Source organism: Actinia tenebrosa, unplaced genomic scaffold (assembly GCF_029948245.1).
Source record: "Actinia tenebrosa isolate PJP-AT-01 unplaced genomic scaffold, QUT_ActTen_1.0 PGA_scaffold14__42_contigs__length_11649687, whole genome shotgun sequence".
NCBI classification, from domain to species: Eukaryota; Metazoa; Cnidaria; class Anthozoa; order Actiniaria; family Actiniidae; genus Actinia; species Actinia tenebrosa.
Genome location: NW_028292574.1, coordinates 10,621,448 through 10,642,524, shown reverse-complemented (window position 1 = coordinate 10,642,524; position 21,077 = coordinate 10,621,448). Strand labels below are relative to the sequence as shown.

The 21,077-nt window shown below is 38.0% G+C and overlaps 5 protein-coding genes across 6 annotated transcripts; 2 read left to right on the top strand and 3 right to left on the bottom strand.

Annotated features, from left to right (window-relative positions):
• The first annotated feature begins 231 nt into the window (after positions 1 to 231).
• Positions 232 to 2,477, top strand: LOC116300490 (radial spoke head 1 homolog). Its single transcript, XM_031709366.1, has 2 exons — positions 232 to 415; positions 1,448 to 2,477. The coding sequence occupies exons 1-2, from the start codon at positions 362 to 364 to the stop codon at positions 2,066 to 2,068; spliced, it is 675 nt and encodes a 224-aa protein (XP_031565226.1). The 5' UTR covers positions 232 to 361; the 3' UTR covers positions 2,069 to 2,477.
• Positions 2,279 to 5,048, bottom strand: LOC116300491 (mitochondrial import receptor subunit TOM7 homolog). Of its 2 annotated transcripts, none has more exons than XM_089030021.1 (3): positions 4,873 to 5,048; positions 3,108 to 3,156; positions 2,279 to 2,622 (listed from the first exon to the last, which is right to left on the bottom strand). In XM_089030021.1, exons 1-3 carry the CDS (start codon positions 4,973 to 4,975, stop codon positions 2,607 to 2,609), a joined length of 168 nt encoding a protein of 55 aa, XP_088886147.1. In that variant the 5' UTR covers positions 4,976 to 5,048; the 3' UTR covers positions 2,279 to 2,606. The 2 variants fall into 2 exon arrangements, with proteins under 2 accessions (XP_088886147.1, XP_088886145.1); XM_089030019.1 differs by lacking the exon at positions 2,279 to 2,622 and adding an exon at positions 2,652 to 2,938.
• Positions 5,049 to 5,141: 93 nt separating this feature from the next.
• On the top strand, positions 5,142 to 12,535 carry LOC116300480 (all-trans-retinol 13,14-reductase). Its single transcript, XM_031709355.2, has 5 exons — positions 5,142 to 5,564; positions 5,953 to 6,212; positions 6,723 to 6,924; positions 10,888 to 11,085; positions 11,310 to 12,535. Exons 1-5 carry the CDS (start codon positions 5,174 to 5,176, stop codon positions 12,143 to 12,145), a joined length of 1,887 nt encoding a protein of 628 aa, XP_031565215.1. The 5' UTR covers positions 5,142 to 5,173; the 3' UTR covers positions 12,146 to 12,535.
• Positions 12,536 to 13,271: 736 nt separating this feature from the next.
• LOC116300481 (uncharacterized) lies at positions 13,272 to 15,525 on the bottom strand. Its single transcript, XM_031709357.2, has one exon. It carries the CDS (start codon positions 15,411 to 15,413, stop codon positions 14,058 to 14,060), a length of 1,356 nt encoding a protein of 451 aa, XP_031565217.1. The 5' UTR covers positions 15,414 to 15,525; the 3' UTR covers positions 13,272 to 14,057.
• A 2,060-nt stretch (positions 15,526 to 17,585) lies between these two features.
• On the bottom strand, positions 17,586 to 20,460 carry LOC116300482 (inositol polyphosphate 1-phosphatase). Its single transcript, XM_031709358.1, has 3 exons — positions 20,154 to 20,460; positions 18,814 to 19,087; positions 17,586 to 18,374 (listed from the first exon to the last, which is right to left on the bottom strand). Exons 1-3 carry the CDS (start codon positions 20,355 to 20,357, stop codon positions 17,650 to 17,652), a joined length of 1,203 nt encoding a protein of 400 aa, XP_031565218.1. The 5' UTR covers positions 20,358 to 20,460; the 3' UTR covers positions 17,586 to 17,649.
• Between the last annotated feature and the right edge of the window lie 617 nt (positions 20,461 to 21,077).

Genomic DNA, 21,077 nt, shown 5'->3' with positions numbered 1-21,077 from the left:
GGATTTTAGCGTAAATTTTCTTTACAAATATTTTTGAATTTATATTGCAACTGTAGACGTAATAAAAGCCTGGAAATCAGTATCAAATCCATAAAAGGTATTTTAAACAGAGATCTCTTTTGTTGGAGGCTTTGCTGGGCTTTGTTCATCATATGGCGACTTTTTGTTTTTGATCATAGAACCGCGTAATAAATTCGTACAGCTTACAGCTACTTCATTTGACTCACAGATGAAGTTTTGTTGCTTTAGCAACGCATAAACCAATGATTTCAAACAGTACAAGCAACCTTTAGTATTTACACTGCCATAGAGAACACAAAGCGCCGTCCTTTACTCGTCAAACACAAGCAACAAACTCATCATGTCGGACATTGGATCCGAAGAATTCGAAGAGGAAGAAGGCATTAACTTAGGGGTAAGATTTTAGGAAGATTTTGGACTATTTTTCTCCGCTTCTAGCTTAAAAAACGAAGATGAATAATCACTACTGTATTCGACCACAACTTGTCCTTACTTTCGTTTATATTTCATTTGCTAAAAAAATATCAAATTATATGCGCGTACACATGTTTTTCTGACATATGATATTCATAAAACAGAGTTTTTTGCGTTTTCTCCTTTGGATTAGTCTTAACTTACTTTCACACTTGAGACAGCACTGCGATATTTATTCAATTAATCAAATGTCTGTTTTAAAAATCATTATCTTGTTTACTTTATGGTGTAAATTTATTTATTCGTTAAAATATGGTTGCCCCGTGTCAACGACCCGGGAAAATCAATAGTGTAGTAGAGCAAAGCGTTTCTGCTGGCTGGATGCGATCAGTGCCGGTGCTCATTTTGTCATGACAGCAGTGTTACAATTATAAAAATGTTCTCGATTACATTGCTTGCATTATGCCTGAGATATTTCAAGACAGGGGAAGAAAAGAAAGCTCTTTAATAAAGATGCGACCCAAAGTCTTTCCTTCGTTTTAACAAGGCATGGACTTCTCGAAACGGGCAGAAGTCGGCCATCCTCTTTAGACATGTATAACCACACAAAAAAGAAGAGGTTGCAGACCCTTAAACAAATAGCAAGTTGCCAATGTATCGAAATCATTCGTTATACTATTACCAGGAAAAGGGCTTTGGTGACTTCAAGCCGACTTCGGCATAAGTGGCAAAACTATTTTGTAACCATATTTTAGTAATTGCTTGGCAGTTCAGTGTTAACAAATATTTTGGTTTTCCTGGTTTGAAAATAGAAACAAAAACTTTATAAGTTTAAATAGAAACAAAAACTTTATAAGTTTCGTACCGTGGCTTTCACATGGCTTCCTGAAATTAAAACTCGGACTGTGATTGGTTGACGCAGATGTACTTTTTATTGGTTCAAAACGAAAAGGTTCCGTTCGTTTCCCATTCAAACTTGTTCTAACATATCGTCCCTTTATTACGTACACAGAGCTACGAGGGTGACAGAAATGAAGGAGAGGAGCGCCATGGGTTTGGAAAGGCAACTCTCCCTAACGGGGATACCTACGAAGGACAATACGAACACGGCAAGCGCAATGGTAACGGAACCTATCGCTTCAAAAACGGCGCCAAATACGTAGGGGAGTACTCAAAAGCCAAAAAGCATGGCCAGGGGACATTCTGGTACCCAGATGGGTCAAGATACGAAGGGGGCTGGGTCGAAGACAGAAGAAATGGCCATGGCATCTATTACTATGTGAATGGGGACACATACGAAGGGAACTGGTATGAGCACCAAAGACATGGACAAGGAACTTATACCTACGCATCTACAAGGAGCAAATACACAGGGACTTGGGTGAATGGCAAGAGAGAGGGCTCTGGTGAGCTCATTCACTCCAATCATCGGTTTATAGGAAACTTTGTGGAAAATAACCCACAAGGTGTTGGCAAGTACAAGTTTGACATGGGCTGCGAGCAACATGGAGAGTACTTGTTAGAGGAACACCTTCAGGAAGGAGATACTGAGGAAGATGAACAAATCACGATTATTACTCCTAAATGGAAGTGCACAAGAATTGGAGAAATGGAAAGCATTATGGCTGAATAAAAATAGATACTGGTCTAATATTCCTTGTCATTAGAGTGACATTCCTCAAATCAGATGCTAATGTGACTTGTACTAAGCAGTTTTCAGTATTTATTACTCTTGTAAAACATTATTAGCTTTTAGCATCTTAATAATATGAATTATCACAGAACTTCAGGAAAATATTTGAAAGTGATGACAGAGATGATAGTCAAATAAACATGTTACACGTTTTTCACAAGTGCACTGTATTTATTCCTTAACGCTGACTATATCTTTCACATATACTACACACTATTTATACAGTGGAATTGAGTAGGATACCATGACATATCCCACAAATGTCTAGCAAGGCGTATAAGTTACTGAGAAGGAATACAACAGCGGACTGTATATGCATGGCTTCAAGAATAAATGTCATTCATAATTATTATTGTTCATGCCATTTTGCAATTTTCTGTCGTTATCCATGTGTCATTTTAAAAATCCTGTGCGCCAAATTAGAGCTGCATCTGAGTATAAAAATCAATCTTCTTTCTTGTTCAAGTTTATTTTTCCTTCAAGCCCAAAGAATACTGTAACAACAAAAGCAGCAAATATATATATATATATTATTACACTTACATTTTCCGTTGCCCCTTTGAATATATGACACAATATCATAACAATAATAACAATATTGATCATCATAAGGTGAATCAAGAAACAAAAGTACAGCTCAAGTTTGTAGTCCACCAAGGGTGGTTTAGCAGTAGTACACTTGCCTCTCACTTCTGGGGTCTTGGGTTCAATTCCTGGACTCAACATCACATGTGATTAGAGATTGTTAGGTCTCTCACTTGATTTGATTTTTTTCCTGGTTACTCCAGTTTTCCTCCCTTCCTCCCTAATCTGTGAATTAGCAGTTCCTTGACTTAGTTCAGCACAGAGGTTGTTGCAGGGTGATAAAGTGGACTATAATAATTTATGCTACATGTATGTATGTTGACAATCTCAGAAATGTCTCCTGGAAATTAGGCATAGAAAGTTTGTTTTTCTGATAGACACAATAAAACTTTACCTTAATAAAGTTGGTTCAGGCATCCCTGGATCTCCCCCTTTCTTCAGACCTAACAAACGATTAAAGCATGTCATTGCATAGTACGGTCTTAACCCAGGTGAATAAATGTTAATCGAAGTATTATGATCATCCGGGTGGATGTAGTCCTGAGAAGGACTGTTTGATATGACTGACGTTTCGACAACCTGAGCGGAAGTCATCTTCAGAGTCACGTGAAGAATAAAGTCAGATTGTTCATATTTATACTGCCACGATAATAGCCTAATTACCTGGATTATAAGGGCTTATATGGAAATAGGACTATATAAATAAATAAAGTTATTATTATTTATTATTATATGATTAGCGTAATTGGCGGCATCGGTCTAATGAGTGCGAGCTGCTGTTGCAGGTTGTCGAAACGTCAGTCACATCAAACAATCCTTCTCAGGACTACATCCACCTGGATGATCATAACACTTTGATTAATAAAACATGTTAGCTGCCTTTGCATTTGATGTGACATTTTTATTAGTCACAGATTAACTTAGCAAGCTTTTATAGAATCCTAGTCAACAACAATGCACTGCATGCCTATATCATTGTTTAAATCATTCGCCATCATTGTTCTCCAAGCTCTGGTGGAGCAAAATTTCTGCAGATTTGCTATCCGAAAGTCCTCAAATTACCAAAGTTTTTTTTCCTTTCATTCTTCAGCAAGTAGGTTAAACTTTTCAGAGATTATCTTTGTGACATAATGACTTTTCAGTCATGTAGCCATCATGACTTTCAAAATCTACGTTTGATTCGTTGCCAAAATTTCATATCTCATGGAAAGCATAAAGGGACTATATAGCATTATATCATGATGTTCATAAAACATCTAGCAGGAATAGCTAGACCGATGGGCCTAACTTCCATAATAATACCAAGTTGAGGTTTGAGTTTCAGCGCATAGCAAAACTACAGTTTATCATGCGCAGCAACTCCAACCTCTGCTTGGAAATATCATTTGTGATCACTGAACAGAACTGTAAAATATAGTATTAGTTTTAGCTCAGTCAAACCTCCTATCTGACTCCTTTCTGGTCAAAATGACTGGCAAAGATTTGACAGGATAAGCTCCAATAGATGATTTCCAAGATAGGTGAGAGCTTTCATATATATCATAGGCACAGGGATGGAAAACAAGGTATTTTCAGGCAGGGTACATAAGAAACTTTTGGAAACCATAGAGTTATAGGTGATTGCTAAAACCCTTGAAGAAAAAATGTTGTCTGAAATGAGCTATATTTTAAAAAGAGTTTATATTCCTTCAACGATAGTTGCAGGTGAAAATCGTACCGTCTAAACCGGCCTTAAGGGAATCATAGTGTTGTCAAGCAGAATCTATTTATAGAGTGTAGTTGGACTTCCTGTGAAAGAAAGTTGTTTGCATCCAAAAGAATTAACTAACAAAATATATAACACGAATCTGCAATTATGTGTCAAACCGACCGACATAGAAATCCCTACTGTTAATGTTGGAAAGAATCTTAGACTCTTATTCCATGAAAATCAATTTTCGCACGTGTCATTTTCGGGTTTGGAATCAATATGCTTGTGAAACATTATTTTTTAATTCCTATTTAAGAATATGTGGTCAACAGACAAGAAGAATATAAAAGCTAAAAGAAACACTATACTGTACGCTTTAAATTAAATATCTCTAAGATTCTGAAGCTTAAGTGAGCTTCAAACAACTTGAGTCATGATCAAGCCACTTACTCGGGGCCTCTCTACTTACCTAGATAAATAATAAATGGTATAAATCCCCAATGGAATACAGTCTTTGAGTAATGAAAGACTGTTTGGACCCTCTTCTTTGTCTCAGTCTTCATTTTGACCATTTTTAGGACTTATTTTGAGCGTAAAAAAGCCAATTATTTCTTCTCGTCCTTCAAAAAACCAGCGTGCAAGACTGGGAAAAAATGTTGCGGTCACCAAATATTCTAGTACCAGACCTCCTCGGTTGGAAATATTTCGTAACCAGGCTCACTCGACTCTTTCGCAATCCTTTGATTCTTTTGGAAGTTATCTCTATAAAAATGGTTCTCATTGAAAAGGCTTTAGTGTTCCTAATTAATGCCTTCAAGGAAAAGAACTACATTGTCCTTCTAGCTGCTATATTAGGGGTTTTAATACCGATAATAATTTTCCGTCTTCGTCGGTATCGAGACTCGATTGGCAGGAATCCCTTTGAGGAAGACACTGTCCGACCTGCAGAACCCATCATAGAGGATCAATCCGAGAGAGATAAGATCTTAAAACAGGGTTTTGCAACCAAGAAGATCCCGGAGAACCTCGATGCTGTGGTTATTGGTAGTGGTATTGGAGGCATGACCTGTGCTTGTTTGTTGGCTAAAGCGGGCAAGAAGGTGTTGGTGTTGGAGCAACATGATCAAGCTGGGGGTTGCTGTCACACGTTTCATGATAAAGGTAAAGTATTACTCCATGCAGAATTATAAAAGAAAGGCACTGTTGTAATAAAAGTTCTGTTTAGTGTGATCTGATGATATTTATCGCTGCACAATAATTGAATCAAAGCAGACATTTGCAGTTACATGCTTCTTTTGAACAAGTTGATTATTTGCATTTCCCTTTAAAGACCTGTGAGAAGTATATTTGAAGTTATATGTTATAAACTAGACATTCCTTACTCCCAAAAATCCTTAAGTGGAAACACAGTCAGGATCAACTTACTTTTTACTGTATGAAAGATTACTATACCAGCCCTACCCTCCCCCTCCCCCTACCCTCTTCCTACACACCCCCTCCCAGCCAAAAAAAAAAGTCCCAAAATTATATACGAGTTATCTGTCTATAGGATTTGAATTTGACACTGGAATTCATTACATTGGTGAAATGCAAAATAATACCATGACAAAATTCCTGATTGACCAACTGACGGACGGACAGCTACAGTGGGCACCTCTGGAGAAGCAGTATGATACAGTAGCAATAGGTGACCTGAGTAAACCAAAAATCTTCCCAATCATGAGTGGAAAAGAGGAATATAGGCATGCCCTGTATGAAAAGTTTCCTGATGAAAAGAAAGCCATTGATAAGTACCTAGAGCTTCTAAAGGTAATGGAATCATTTTACTGTGTAAACCATTTCTTACGAGGCTAACCAATCATAAATATATGTCAAAAATATGTTAAAAACGTGTTTTATCAATCAGTACGAAACTACTAAACAAATGAAGTGCAATAATGCATATTGTATTTTTAAATAATGTTTCTAAAACTTCTGATGCTATTGGAGCTCAGTTATAACTCAACTTTAGTAGTACCTTAAAACTTTAAATTATACAGTAGTGCAGGACTGTAGATATAACAGTAGAACAGAGAAAACTGAGTCGGTAATAACTACTTTTTAAAATAGGCAGCCGGTGACTTTGCTCTGTACAGACGAATGAAGCTTCCTTTGAAACCATACTGACTCGAGGCTGGATATCACCCCAGACAGGCTATCGGCATGGCTTGTTTTAATACTGTACCCCTATAAAATAAATGGTCCCATTTGATTAATTGTATCCTGGGTGCCAGAGACTATTTTTGCACTTTAATGGTGTTTGTTTAATTTTCATTTCAGAAAATGAGGAAGAGCACGATGGGTTTCTTTGTTCTCAAGGCTTTACCCTATTGGCTTGGTAGGATTCTTGTATCTACAGGTCTCATACATCTCTTCACTGACTACTTCAAGATGGCCAAGAGATCGTTAACAGAGGTTCTTGATGAATTAACTGATAACAGAGACCTTAAGACGGTGTTAGCTTACTGTTTTGGAGATTATGGTAGGTGCACATGCTGCTAATAAATACATTTCGGTGCAATTCAAGCAAATACTTTTAATAGTCCCTAGTACTAGTCCTGTTTCTTGTCCTCCAAGTATTTTTTTTTTAAACATGGCATTGGACCTCTTTCACTTTATTTTCTCTATTTCCTTTTCTTACTTACTTTCTTTCTTTGTTTGTCCCTAAATACACCACATACAATTTAAGAGAATCTAGTAATAAACTTAGCATTCACAAGCCTCGCACTGATTATCTTAAAAAACGTTTTAGCTACAGTGGTGTAGCTTTGTGGAATGAACTACCAACTGAACTAAGGATGTCAGCATCTACATCTCAGACTCCCACACGGCAAATATGTAAAACAGGTTTTAATACGTATTATGATACATACATACATACATACATACATACATTTATTGAGGCTCCTTTTTACAAGGCTTTTCAGCAACAATATAGATAAATATAATATAACACTAATATAAATGATACTATTATAAGAATATAAAATATAAGAATATAAATATAAGTATATACAATTATAATCAATATGTAAATTAAACTACTTTATTGAAACTAAATAATTAAAAAGTCGTTTTCTAAAAATTTTAGAGTCATTTATACATTTTAAGTCTTTCTGGAGACCGTTCCAAATTTTAGCTCCGCGGAACGCGAAAGAACGTTGGCCCGTAGCTAGTCTACATTTGGGCAGATTCAGATCCCCATTGAATCTGGTCGATCTAGTGTGGATTTGAGATCTATATATAAACTTCTGAGTGAGGTAATTAGGTGTTTGATTGTGAAGGCATTTATGTACCATTACACAATCATTGAAAAATAACTTATCTTCTATATTAAGCCACTTAAGAGACTTAATCCCTTTGGATATGTGATCATATTTCCTGAGGCCAAGGACTATCCTTGCCGCGTAATTTTGCACCAGTTGCAGTTTGGCTTTATTTGCCCTAGTGGTATTGCTCCATATTGTAGAGCAATAGAATAATTTAGTAAATATAAATGAGTTCATGAGTAATAATATTGTCTTTCTGTCTAATAAGTGTTTAATTCTATTGATTCTATTTAGTTTAAAAAAACAGGTTGAAACAGTTTTTGTTGTATGTTCGTTGTAACTTAGGCAACTATCGATAATAACTCCCAAGTCTTTAGCGACAGGAACGGCTTCGATCTCTTTTCCTAACAGTGTTGCTTTGAGTGATGGTAAAGTTTTTGTGAGCTGCGGTACACCAATAGTTAGTATTTTTGTCTTATCTGGGTTGATGAGAAGCGAGTTCATGCAGCACCACTTTGCAATTTCTTTCAGATCTTCATTTAGAGCAGGGATAGCTTTGTCGATTTCTTTCGAGGGTAAGGCAAGAAAAAGCTTCGTATCGTCGACATAACTCATTACTTGACAATGCTTTGGGATAGATAGAAGCTCATTGACATATAGAGTAAACAGAACTGGTGAGAGAATTGTCCCTTGAGGTACGCCAAAGATAAGAGAGCGAGCGTCAGATAAAGTATTGTCTATCCTCACCACTTGTTTCCGATGGGACAAGTAGCTCTCAAACCATGCCATAGCAGTGTTAGAAGTTCCCATACTTTGAAGCTTTGACAGGAGAATGTCGTGTCGAATACTATCAAAGGCTTTTGACATGTCTAGTAGTGCAATGATTGACACCTTTTTATCATCCATGTTTTTTAAAATTTCATCTGTAAAGTAGAGGAGGGCAGTTTCAGTGGAATGGTGTTTGTTTTCTGTTGCCACTCTGAAGATGGGATATTATTTGGTTTTCTTCTAAGAACTCGGTGAGTTGTGAGTGTGCGGCTCTTTCACAGACTTTAGACATGATTGGTAGTAAAGATATTGGGCGCGTTTTGGATGGATCATCTGAGTCTTCAGATTTTGGACAAGGAATAACTTCGGCTAGTTTCCACGACTGTGGAAAAGTACTTGTATTGAACGAATTGTTGATTAAGGTGGTAATTACTGGAAGCATCGCTGGTAAGCTGTCTTTCAGGACTCTTGCGGATATTCTGTCTATTCCTGGAGCTTTATTTGAGGGCATAGCGGTGATGATATTCAAAACGTCTTCTTATTTAACTGGTCTGAAGTCAAACTGTGAAGTAAGGTTGATACTGAAGTTTAAAGCAGGTATAGGCAGTGTATCGGGGACACCGAGATTATGTTCTTTTGAGAGAGCTTTCGCTTTGGCAGCTGTAGACTGGCCAACAGTGGTGTAGTACTCGTTGAACTTGTTAGCCTGGATGGCAGGGTCTTCAGTTGAAGCCAAAAGGGGTCTTTCTCTGGGAAGGCAGCGATTTATAACCTTCCAAATTGAGTTTGTATTTCCTTTACTCTTTTGAAGTTCGGAACGTACATGTTGTTTTTCGGCGATACGGATTTCCCGCTTGACTTCCTGTCTAAAGAAGCGGTATGCATTCCAGTGTAGTTTATCCTTTGTCTTGATTGCACTTTTGTGCCATTGATTGCGTGTTTTCATGAGCTGACGTATTTCAGGTGTAATGTAGGGGTTTGGTCTTGATTTTATTTTTGTCACCTTAATAGGTGCATGTTCATTGAGAACCCCAGAGAATAAGCAATTGAATGAATCAATTTGGTCATCAAAATCGTCGAAAATATTAACAACATGAAAAGGAACCTTAGCCAAGTCTTGGACGAATTTATGTGGATTGTAATTTTTGTAGCTTCTTGTCGTGATATATGAAGCCCGTGGTTTTGGTGCCTTCAATGTGAGAGTCAACAATATTAAGTTATGATCGCTAATTGTTGAGGTTTTGACTTCGCAAACATCAATAATGTTCTTGTTAGTTGTCAGGACTACATCTATTAAAGTTTGTGATGTGTCAGTGATTCTTGTGGGTTCCTTTACAAGTTGAAGTAAATTGAAAGTAGAACAGAAGTTAGTTAAAGCACGGCCATCGGGGCAGTCTCCCAGCATGTTCGTATTTGTATCTCCAATTATTATTGTGTCAAGTCCCAGTAGTTGGGAGTCTATGAAAGTTGTGGTCAAGTCTTCGAGGAAGCTGATCGGTGTACTAGGAGGCCTGTAGACTGTGCATAGCACAAATGATTTAAGTTTCTTGCATTGTAATTTTAGCCAGAGTTGTTGGAAGTTCGTTTCGGATACTGTTGATATATGCTCTATGGTGGAAGCTTTGTAGTTATCTTTGACATAAACGACTAGTCCACCGCCGATTTTATGCGTTCCACGGTCCTGTCTAAACAGCAGATATCCAGGGATGTTGATGTCTGCATTGCACGTAGAGGGGTCCAGCCAGGATTCGGATATCGTAAATATGTCATATTTACTTTCTGTGATTGTTTGGGCGACCAAGTGAAAGTTTTCGCGCGACTTCAGGGAGCGTACATTCAAGTGGGCTATGGTGACATTAGTTTTCTTCCTCCGTCGTTTGGCACATGAAGACTGTGGACCTGGATTCACTTCTATGTCATGTATCAGTTTTAGTACCTGATGAAAGCTTGAAACGGAGTTACTGTAAAAGGGGGTTGATGATTTCGACCTTTTCACCTTCGATATAACACGTGTGTTGATCCGCCATATTGCTTGGCTAGCAGCGTGGAGCTGATTTTCCGGATCCAGAAAGCCAATCACTATTTCATTTTCTCCAATAATATTTGATCCTGGAAGAGTCCCGGTAGTATTATTTAATCTTTGGTTGCTTCTAGCGTTGTATAGAACAACGTAGGGGTAGAAAAAGCTTGAAATCCAGAGAGCAATTAGAAACGTGCCTTTGCCTTTCATGGTCCACATTGTATACATGATATATATATATATATATATATATATATGTATGTATGTATGTATAACTGATGTTTTTACCGTGTCAAAATAAAGTAACCTACCTGGCAATCTTCCTTCCTTCCTTCCTTCCTTCCTTCCTTCCTATTTTATTATTCATTTCTTCCCCTTCCGTTGCCAGGCACTATCCCAAAAGAAGCCAGTTTTGCCATGCACGCCATTCTTATCAACCATTTCATGCATGGTGCCTCTTATCCCCGTGGTGGTGCCAGCGAGATTGCACTCCACATCACACAAGCTTTGGAAAAAAGGGGCAGTACTGTTTTGGTCAGGGCCAAGGTGGACAAGGTACTCTTGAATCCTTTGGGCCATGTAAAAGGTACGTCGCAAAAACTATGAATTATTACTTTTGGATATCTAAAACATTTCATAACATTAATAATACGACATTATGATAAAGAGATAGCTTTAAAAGAGTATAATAAGAGATGTACTGCATCAAAAACAAAGCCACTGTTCAGCAAAATTTACGTTCCTTTGTTTTCGAAAAAGCCAACGTTATTATTCATTTATTCGTCTAATTTTCATCTTAATCTTGACCAGGTGTACGTGTGTCTAAAAGCAGTGGTGATGTTGACATTCTCGCCCCTCTTGTTATTTCTGCTGCTGGTTTCTACAACACTTACGAAAAACTCCTGCCACCCAGTGTTTCTCCATTAAATGATATCCTCCCCAAGACCAAAGGAGTCAGGCATGGCGTCGGTGCAATGTCTGTTTATATCGGACTGAAAGGAACGAAGGAGGAACTTGGAATCAAAGCAAGTAACGTCTGGGCCTTCACTGGCAACAACTGCGACGAAATCACCGAGGAATACCTGAAAATGAGTCCAGAAGAAGCAGGCAATCATGACATCCCTCTTCTCTTTATTTCATTTCCATCCACTAAAGACCCGGAATGGGAGAAGCGATTCCCAGGAAAATCCACTTGTACTATCGTCTCGTTTGCACCATTCGAATGGTTTGAAAAGTGGGAAGAGATGAGGGTCATGAAAAGAGGGGAAGAATACGAAGAGTTGAAGCTTCGCATTGCCCGACGTATGTGGCAGCAAACGTGCCGCTATTTCCCTCAGCTGGAAGACAAGGAGGAGTTCTTTGATGCTGGGTCGCCATTGTCCAATCAGTATTACATCGCGTCCCCTCGTGGGGAGATGTATGGCATAGATCACAACAAGGATCGCTTTAGCCCCGAGACCTGCATCAACCTCCGTCCAGAAACGGGTATTCCTGGATTGTACCTGACTGGACAAGATGTTCTGACCTGTGGTTTTGCCGGGGCCATGTTCGCTGGGCTGTTCACTGTGTCTTCTGTCTTAAATAGAAATATCATCTCAGATTTAATGAGTTTGCGCAAGAAGGCACGGAAGCCAAAACTTCAATAAAAAAATCGATAACTTTAAATAAATTGTGATCAAAGGGCAAGACATCTCTAGCCATGTATAATTTTCTTCATGCTTTCAAACTTCACCGTGGAAACAGCGTAGTATAAACATGTATACTACTGTGAGTTAACAATTTTAAAACACGTCAATCAAGGATTCCTTTTCACTTTTAACACTCAATCTTCTCTATCACCAATCGGAAAAAGCACCATATGTCATTACAATAATATTAGAGTCCACTAAAGCAGCCCCATGGTACAAGGCGTTCTGTAATTCCAGAAGCTCCAATAGCGACGCAAGCCAAGAGACTTTATTTCATTGTGAAAGTAGGCTAAACGCAAACCATAGTTAATAGAGGGGGAAATAAATAAAATAAATAAATCACTTTTATTTAAGTGTCTAGTCGTTCTAGCGCTTTCACACTAATTGGGGACACTTTTCACTCACACGCACTACCACTACATTTAATGTTCTATGCACACAACTCACATGTTGATTTTTATGGAGGGAGGAAACCGGAGAACCCGGAGAAAACCCTCGTAGCATAGGAGAGAACAACACATCAAACAAACTCAATTCACATGTGGCGACCGCAGGGCTCGAACCAGCGACCCGACCTGTTGGACTCACAGCGGTGAAAGACGACGCGCTAGCCGCGAACGCCACCCATGCTACCCATAATGGTTAGGAAACTCTATTGTTATAGGTTATTGTTCACTTTTTTCAAGCGTGACCCTGCACAATCCTTTGCTTTACCATTGTTTTACCATCGTTGGCAATTGCTGAGTGAACAGACCAAAATCTTTCTTTTGGCTGCTAGTTCAAAATACTTAAAGATTTTAAAGAGATATTTGAATGTTCCTTACAACAAAGTTTATGTTTACTTATTTTGCAATTTCGGATGAGCATAAATGAAACATATTGCACGGTCAAGACCAAGGGAGCACGGCAGACATCAATTTGTTGATTGGTCTTCCTGTGGTAATGACGTATGCTGACGAATACGGTTATCCGCGAAAAATAGCGTGGGCTCAAGTAAATATCAAAGATGGCGGCGTACATAATATTATGCCCAAGGGAGGATCCAGCCAAAATTTTAGGGGGGGGGGGGGGGGGGGGGGGCTAATTGAGTTTCTTCCGTCAACACGACGGAAAACAATATAAAAAAGCATCGTTTTTTTCTGCTGAAGGGGGGGGCTTCAGCTCCCCTTTGCCCCCCCCCTGGATCCGCCCTTGATGCCTGAATTTTAATTAATGAAATGAATTTAGAGTGATTTTTATAAACCCGTGAAATAAGTGTTAGCGTAATATAGTGAAGTCACTAAACCTGTGAAATTAATATTAGACTAATAAACATTAGTAGACCCTAATTCCATTGTTTTCGTTTGTGTCTATTTGACTATTACACGTTGATTGGCATTTTTTATTCCACGGGTTAAATGCCTTCACTCTGTGTGATGTCCTCATAAAAAATGTGATGTCCGTACAATGCGTAATGTCTCCATAATGTGTGATGACACCATAATGTGTTTCCCCAGCAGCCGTTCTTAGTTTCTTCACGCAACGCTCCTTCCCGCCATTAAGTTAAGGGGAGGTAGCGTGTTGCGTGACGACACTTAAAGCGGCTGCAGGGCTGCTGCGGGGAGATTACATAATAGGTAAACGTCCCCTTAATGTGTGATGTCCCCACTGAATGTGTGATGTCACCATAATGTGTGATGTCCCCACTGAATGTGTGATGTCCCCATAATGTGTGATTACCCATAATGCGTGATGTCCCCATAATGTGTGATGTCACCATTTTCCCATAATAATGCGAGTGATGTGATGTACACATAATGTGTGCATGATCTCTCCATGATATGTTATGTCCCCACAATGTGTATTATCCCTACAATGACCATAGTGTTCATTAAGCATTTTTTGCCATATTATTTGCTTCGTACACAGCATTACCATCAGCAACATATCTGTCCACAAAGTCGTCTTCAAAAACGCTTGCCAAGTGAATGACACTTGGGGACTCTTCAATTCTGTGGATTCGGTATATCTCGTACGGAGGGAGAAGCACTTCTTCCTCTTCAGGGAAAGCCGAAAACATCTTGATAGGAGCTCCGATCTTGGTCACAATGACGAATTGTGTTCCCTCAGAAGTCTTCCTAAACTCGTCTGCAACTTGCCTATTGGCTGTTGTGGACGTGTATGACCCAAAGCGTACTTTCTGCCCAACTTCAGCAGCAAACGGGACAGAAACTCCTCTGTATACGATTTTTGTGCGTTCTTGCTTCGGCGTCGCTGCCAAAATTTTTCTGCAAGCTTCTCGGAGCAAGTAAGTCAAAATAGGGAAATCCATTCCATCACCGCCATAGCCTTTTCTTGAGTCTCCATTAAAGTATCGATAAACTGGAGGCTTTTCAAGAGTATAGCATATAACTACATATATCTCATCATTTGTTAAGCCAATGTTATCAATGTTTCCCAAAGTGTCTTTGATTTGTTGCCATTTTTTCAAGGTCGCCTCGTAGCCCCCGTGAATCAGCGCGTTCTTTTTGGCTTCGTAGTCTAGGCCACGTCTCATCATCGTTACCATCATCTCACCTGGGAATGACACACTAAAACTGTGCTCTGAAAGTCCCATGTTGATCACTTTAGCAATGCTGGAGAACTTGTTGTAAGGATCCTCTTTGATGACCTCTGGAGGAAAGGCGATGGTCAGAGGCAGGAAGCTGGCAGGAGGCTGATGATTAAATGGGTCAGATTCGTTTCCTAGGAATATTTGAACTCTCTCTCCTCGAGCAAGTGACATGCAAGGATAAATACCTCCACTGATGGAAATATTTTCGAAAGCCTTTCCATAGTCCTTGCCATTAAGCGAGAACATTATTTGACGTTGGTCTATATCTATCGCGATTCCGATAACGTCGCCAGCGCTCCATGCTTCACCGTACTTTTCTTTCTTATTTTCATGCCATTTTAAGCATCGTTTGCCATCGTATGCCCAAGAATGTGCATCATCACCACAACCTTTCCCTTGCTCGGCGATGGCTTGGAAATCTTCATCAGCCCAGCCCAGTTGCATGTATCCTGCTGTGGCTGTTTTGCATTCATAGTAAAACCTTCCCCTGGTTTGTCGTAGAGGTTTGAATACTACTGTTGGTGCTGCTCTTTGGGCGAATATCTCGATAGGAGGACCTTCTAAGATTATAGCCGCTTCTTGGAAGCTCTCTGCTCCCACAACTGTAGCTATGTTGTTGTAATCAAGGGCCATTATTTCCTGAGGTTAATCTAAAGCTAGTATATCAAAGAGCCATTTACTTGCTTCGACTGTTCCGCATTGAAACTTAGCACTACATAAGGACATTATTTATGCAGGTTTCTGATATACATACTCACGCATGCATGTACAAGTGTATTCAAAGATGAATGTTAGTAAAATACATGTTTAATGAGGCATTGTAAAAATGAATAGCACGGTTGTGACGGAATCGGAAGTGATTCAGATAAAAGCCATCATCTGCATATCTTGGCTAAATCTAAAGTAGTTAATTAGAGTGCGTACATCCGTGAAGAAACTTTGTAAGAAATTCCACAATTTTTTAAAGTAGTAAGTTCAGTAGAAGGTAGACCAACAAAACTTTGTAACAATTAGGGTTTTTTAGGACGTTACCAAGGCGTTTAAAATAAAATAAAAATAAATTAACTTTGTTTATAGAGGATAACACTTGACAGTAATTCAAATGATAAACTTGTGGTCTTCTGTTAACGTCTCTAGTTAATTAGGGACGGGACCGCCATTAACGTGATCATCCGAGACGTGAAGGTCTAACCCTCAGTTATTTTAAGACCCTGCGTGTTGGTCCGGTTTCTATGACATTCCACATAGGCACTTGCCCTTTTCATGTTTTTCTGATGTTATGGAAACACTTCGATTGACGTCTTCCATGACTCTATTTTTGCGCGACCGCAAATCGTACGATTCTGCGCGTGTGATTGGGAAGCCCATTCTAATGCATTTAGGCTGCGTTCATAATGTATGGCAGAGGGGGTGGGGGGCAGGTGAAATCTTTAAATGACAAAAAAATTCTTAAGACTCCCACCTGAAGTTCCCCAAAAATAACCATCCTCCCGGGCAATCTCTCGTAGCTTCTTCAAAAACTTTTGCATCCCCCCCCCCCCCCCCCCCAATTCTCTGAAATTTTTTTCCAGCCCCCCCATTTTACTGGTAAAAAGTTTTCCAATCTCCCCTAAATTTCACCTGCCCCCCCTCTGCCACACATTATGAACGCAGCCTTACCACCCCTTGGTGGACGACGTAATGCCTAACAGGTTTGGTAGCCAAATTGATAAGGCAAGCGATAGATCGAATAATTTAGAATTTAGAACTGATTTTTGAACATGGAGACCTTAAAAAACCCTTGAAGCACAGGAGAGAACCAACAAACAACTCTACTCACATATGACACCAAGGCCGGCAGGGTCGAAACCCGGGTTGCATTGGTGAGAAGTGGTGCATTAGTAGCACAGGTCACCTGTGCTTCCCTAAATTGGTTCATGTACAGGTGTGACAATCACAGATGATAATAAAACAGTAATGATGAAAAGGTAAATTATACACCGTGAAAAGATGAAAAAACTTACTGATGTTTCGGACGCTAGTCCTTCGTCGGAGTAAAAGAGAAAGAAGTGGTAGAAAGGAGTGTATATATGATAGAATAAGACAAAAGAAACCAATGAGAGCAAGGTAGGCAAGGAAACAAAAACAAACAATCAAAAGACAAAAGAAAAGGTTAGTTGAAAGTAAAGCGTTCATTAATCCCGTTGGGACTAAGAGTGCCCAATAGGTGAATAAGCCGCATTTCTTTGGTCTTGTGACAATCATTGTTGCCGTTAATCAAAGAAAGACCGAAAACAATGAAGTCAGAAAGAGAATGGTTAGCTAGATTAAAATGGCATGATAATAAAAGATTTGAAATCAATTTGATCGATTTATTAAGATATTGAACCAAATAAGCTAGTTTAATTTCATTACCTTATAATAGATATTTATGGCTTATTGATTCTATTAATACCAGAATCTTTAATTTGTAGGTGCCAGCCCTTCTGTTGACCATATATTATACTATGCTTATTTACAATTTATATTCAAATTTTGAACTGATTATACCAAATAATGACTAAAAAGAAATTTTCCTTCCCTTTAGTATTATACCTTATACTGCTTCTTGGCTGTAATTGCTCCCTGCCCCCAAATATTTTTTAAGATTTAATTGCTAAAATTGTAAAAAAAAATTTTCATTTGTCAAGGCATATAAAGCCCCCTAAAAATTAAAAGTGCTTCATATTACTATAACCCCCACTCACACACCTAATTTCACAGGATTAGGATTCTAAAACTTAAAACTTTTCTCAATTAAAGGCATAATCAACTCCCTCCCCCTCCCCCCCGAAATAAATATTTCTCATTGTTTGAATGTTAAAATTTTAAGACATTTCTCATTTAATTTCTATCTAACTGTAAGGGTTTTAAGAATAATAAATAAGTCTTTAAAGTTTCTAAAAGCTATAAGTCCTTTACTATTACTCCACATTTTCCCTGGTTCAGAGAGTTCGTTGTCGGGCTTGTGGTAGACAAGTTGGGAATCTTTCAATTTTTCTTTTAGGAGATCACTATCAGCAAATCCACACTCGGAAGCAATCTGTACTGCTGTCTGGAAGGACACCACCCCTCCACCCATACTGTTGAGAATGCCGTGTGCTGCACATGTATCCCATTTAAAAGAAGACCCCTTGCTGAGCAAGTAGACATTTACTGTTTCATCAATGACATTTAAAAGCTTGAAGCCAACAGCTGCAATCTCATGCATCATTATTCCAGTTGCTTTTAGTTTTTCTTTGAGTTCATTATCTTCACTGCTGCTTATGACTACAGAAAAAGGATTCCCACAATTATTCAAAGAGCAATCCTCATTGTTATTGTTGATAGATCTCTGGGTTTTCAGGTTGTTATCTGACAGAGAGTGGTTTTTAGAAATACCCCAAATTATTTGGCCTCTCCAAGTTCTGTTCTTCTGATCATATCTTGAAAAAGGTTGATTGATAACACCACCCAAGGCCTCTCCTGTGCTTTTATTAAAAACACCAATCAAAACTGTAGCACAGGGAAGGCCTTTGGAAAGAATACCATTTTCAGTCTTTCCTTGAGCTCTGCTTATGTATTCAGCAGTACCATCTAAAAAGAGGGAAAAACTTTGTTCAACATATAATAATAATCTAATAATTCACCAGTCTATAGCTGTTGTTTCAAAACCAAAAGAGATGTTCTCTTTCTAATATAATGATAAAAAATAAAATAGCTATGAATATAATTTAAGGGAATGGGCTGGGATGGGTGGAATACCTGATAGAATAAGATGGAATGAAATAGGATGGGATGACATAGAATATAACAAAGCTCAAAGGAATAGAATAGAATGCAATGGGATACATAGAAATTGAATAGGGTAGGATAAAATAGAATATAGAATGAAATGGAATAATCAGAATAGGATGGGAAGAAAAAGGATGGGATAGGATAGAATATAATAACAGTTGAAACAGAGAAGAATGAAGTAAGAACCTTTGGGTTACATATTGCTGGTTTGTTTTTTGCATAATACTAAACATTTTACCTATTGGGTCTATCCAGATACCAATGTTGTTGATATCAAGCTCAAAACCTATGTTCTTTAGGTTTTCATCATCTTGCTCTGTAACCATGGTAACATTGTTGTGCACTATATTCGCTAATAATGTTGCAGCAGAATTGTTATCATTCATGACCTTTCTGAGATGGTTTGCTGTTGCCACTGGATTTTCCTTTATTTCCACAGTGATGCTAGATCCCTTGCTGTTTGTAAATACATTGGACTCTTCTCCATAAATATAGCCATTTAACTCTGTAAACTAAATCAATATATAAATATTAACTAAGTTAAGTTATTTGTACAAGTGGACGCCTACAGAAAATATCTATCCCATAATTTTTATTGGCAAAAGATTGGTTGAGAATGATAAGGCAATTAAATGGACACTTCAATAGAATATCTATATATGTTAACTTATATTGGCAGAGGATGGCTGAGGGTGACATTTTAGCATTTTTGGTTATGAAACTTTCTGAGGGGGGTGGGGTAGGGAGGTATCTTATAAACTCTCTCAACTTCTCCCCAATTTGATATAGACTTGGACATATTTTTTTCAAACCACAGAGTTGAGACACAGTTGAACAATGGTCATCAAGCTAACAGAAAAGGATTTTTATAGCTCTAAATGTCATCATTATCAACATCATTATCAACATGAAATTAAAACGGTCTTGTCGAGAAATTTATAGGATATTAAAAATAATGAAAATGTGTATTTCAGAGTTCTTTAAAATACCATTCAATTATAATATTGTTAACCACAATTTCATTGGTTGGTTTAGCTGTGTGGTATGGTTTAAGTTTAAATTTAAGTTTCTTTTTTTTTTTTTTTTTGGAAGTTATGACAATTTTTAAGGGATTTTAAAAGTGAAGGAGTATGATAATTTTTTCCTTAAGTCTCAAATGAATGGCGTCCGGTACTAATTAATTGAAGTACTGTTATTTCTGCGAGCATGGGGGAAAATATGGATAAATTAACTCCAGGCGTAAAGGAAACGGGAAAGGTTAAAGTATGCATGGAATTTGGTTTCACTGCATGGCCTACGTTGGCACAGTGGTAAGAAACTAAACGAGTTCAACTTTCTATAAACTGCATGCATTCCTATTATAAAATTTCCAACATTGTAAAAAATAAGACACCATTCATTCAAAAGTTGCCGGGTATTCTTATTCAGATTACGTCAGGGGTTACATTAATCGTTACATGAAAGAATTACCATACAGAAAATCATATTTACCCGGCAAAGAAATACATGTAATTTTTTTTTGACTAAATATATATATTTTTTCTTTTTCCAAGCGTATAGTCTAGATAATTATCCTACCTGACTCAAAATTTCGTGTTTGATGGTCTCTTGAACGAGGACATCAGTTAAAGTCTTGAAATCTTGTACGAATCGATCGTTCTTCGCTTCGCCGATTTTTTCTTCCACAAGTAAACTAAATAATTCGTCTTGTTTTATCCATGTTCTTGCTATTTCGGCGGATTTCTCGCTTGCTTTGAGGAGGATCCGAATGAGATCTGCCATTTCGACTAAATGTAACAACGGATTTTAGAATAGTCGATAATATGGATGATTAGTCATGGAATATTGGTAGAATCCTCCTGCTCCCTAACCAAACCCTCTGTTTACATTGGAACCCATCAGGATTGTGGGTTTCAAAAAAAAAAATCTATTTATAAACCCTAAGGCAACCACAGGAAGCCCAATTTAGATTAAAGTGAACGACGAAAATCGGAAAAACTAAATAATATTTTTTTACTCTTTTGTATTACGGAGGTCATTATCTTAACCTTATACGTAACCTTGAATTTTCTTAAGAAAATATTATTTAGTTTTTCCGATTTTATTTTCACCATTCACTTTAATCTAAATTTAGGCTACTTGTGAGGCAACCCCGTCTGTAACCAAAAATTCCAACCCGCGCCGTCATATGCATATTGACCGTGCATATCTAGACTGATTTCAATAAAGTCGTAGTTTTCGCTTCTTAGAAACGACAAAAAGAGCGAAAACCCTGTATTATGAAATCAGTTTACCCCCTTTTCACTGCCGTCAATCAAACCTAACCAATCAATCGGTACCTTTCATATTTTTGATTGCTTAGGGTAGAAGGAAATTAAAAAAAATATGGTTAAAATTATGGATAGCAAAATTTCATTTTATCATCTATGGAAAATGAAAAAATAATATTAGAAAAAAGCTAGACCTCTTTTGAAATTTGGGCGAGCAAAATGTTTTCCCATT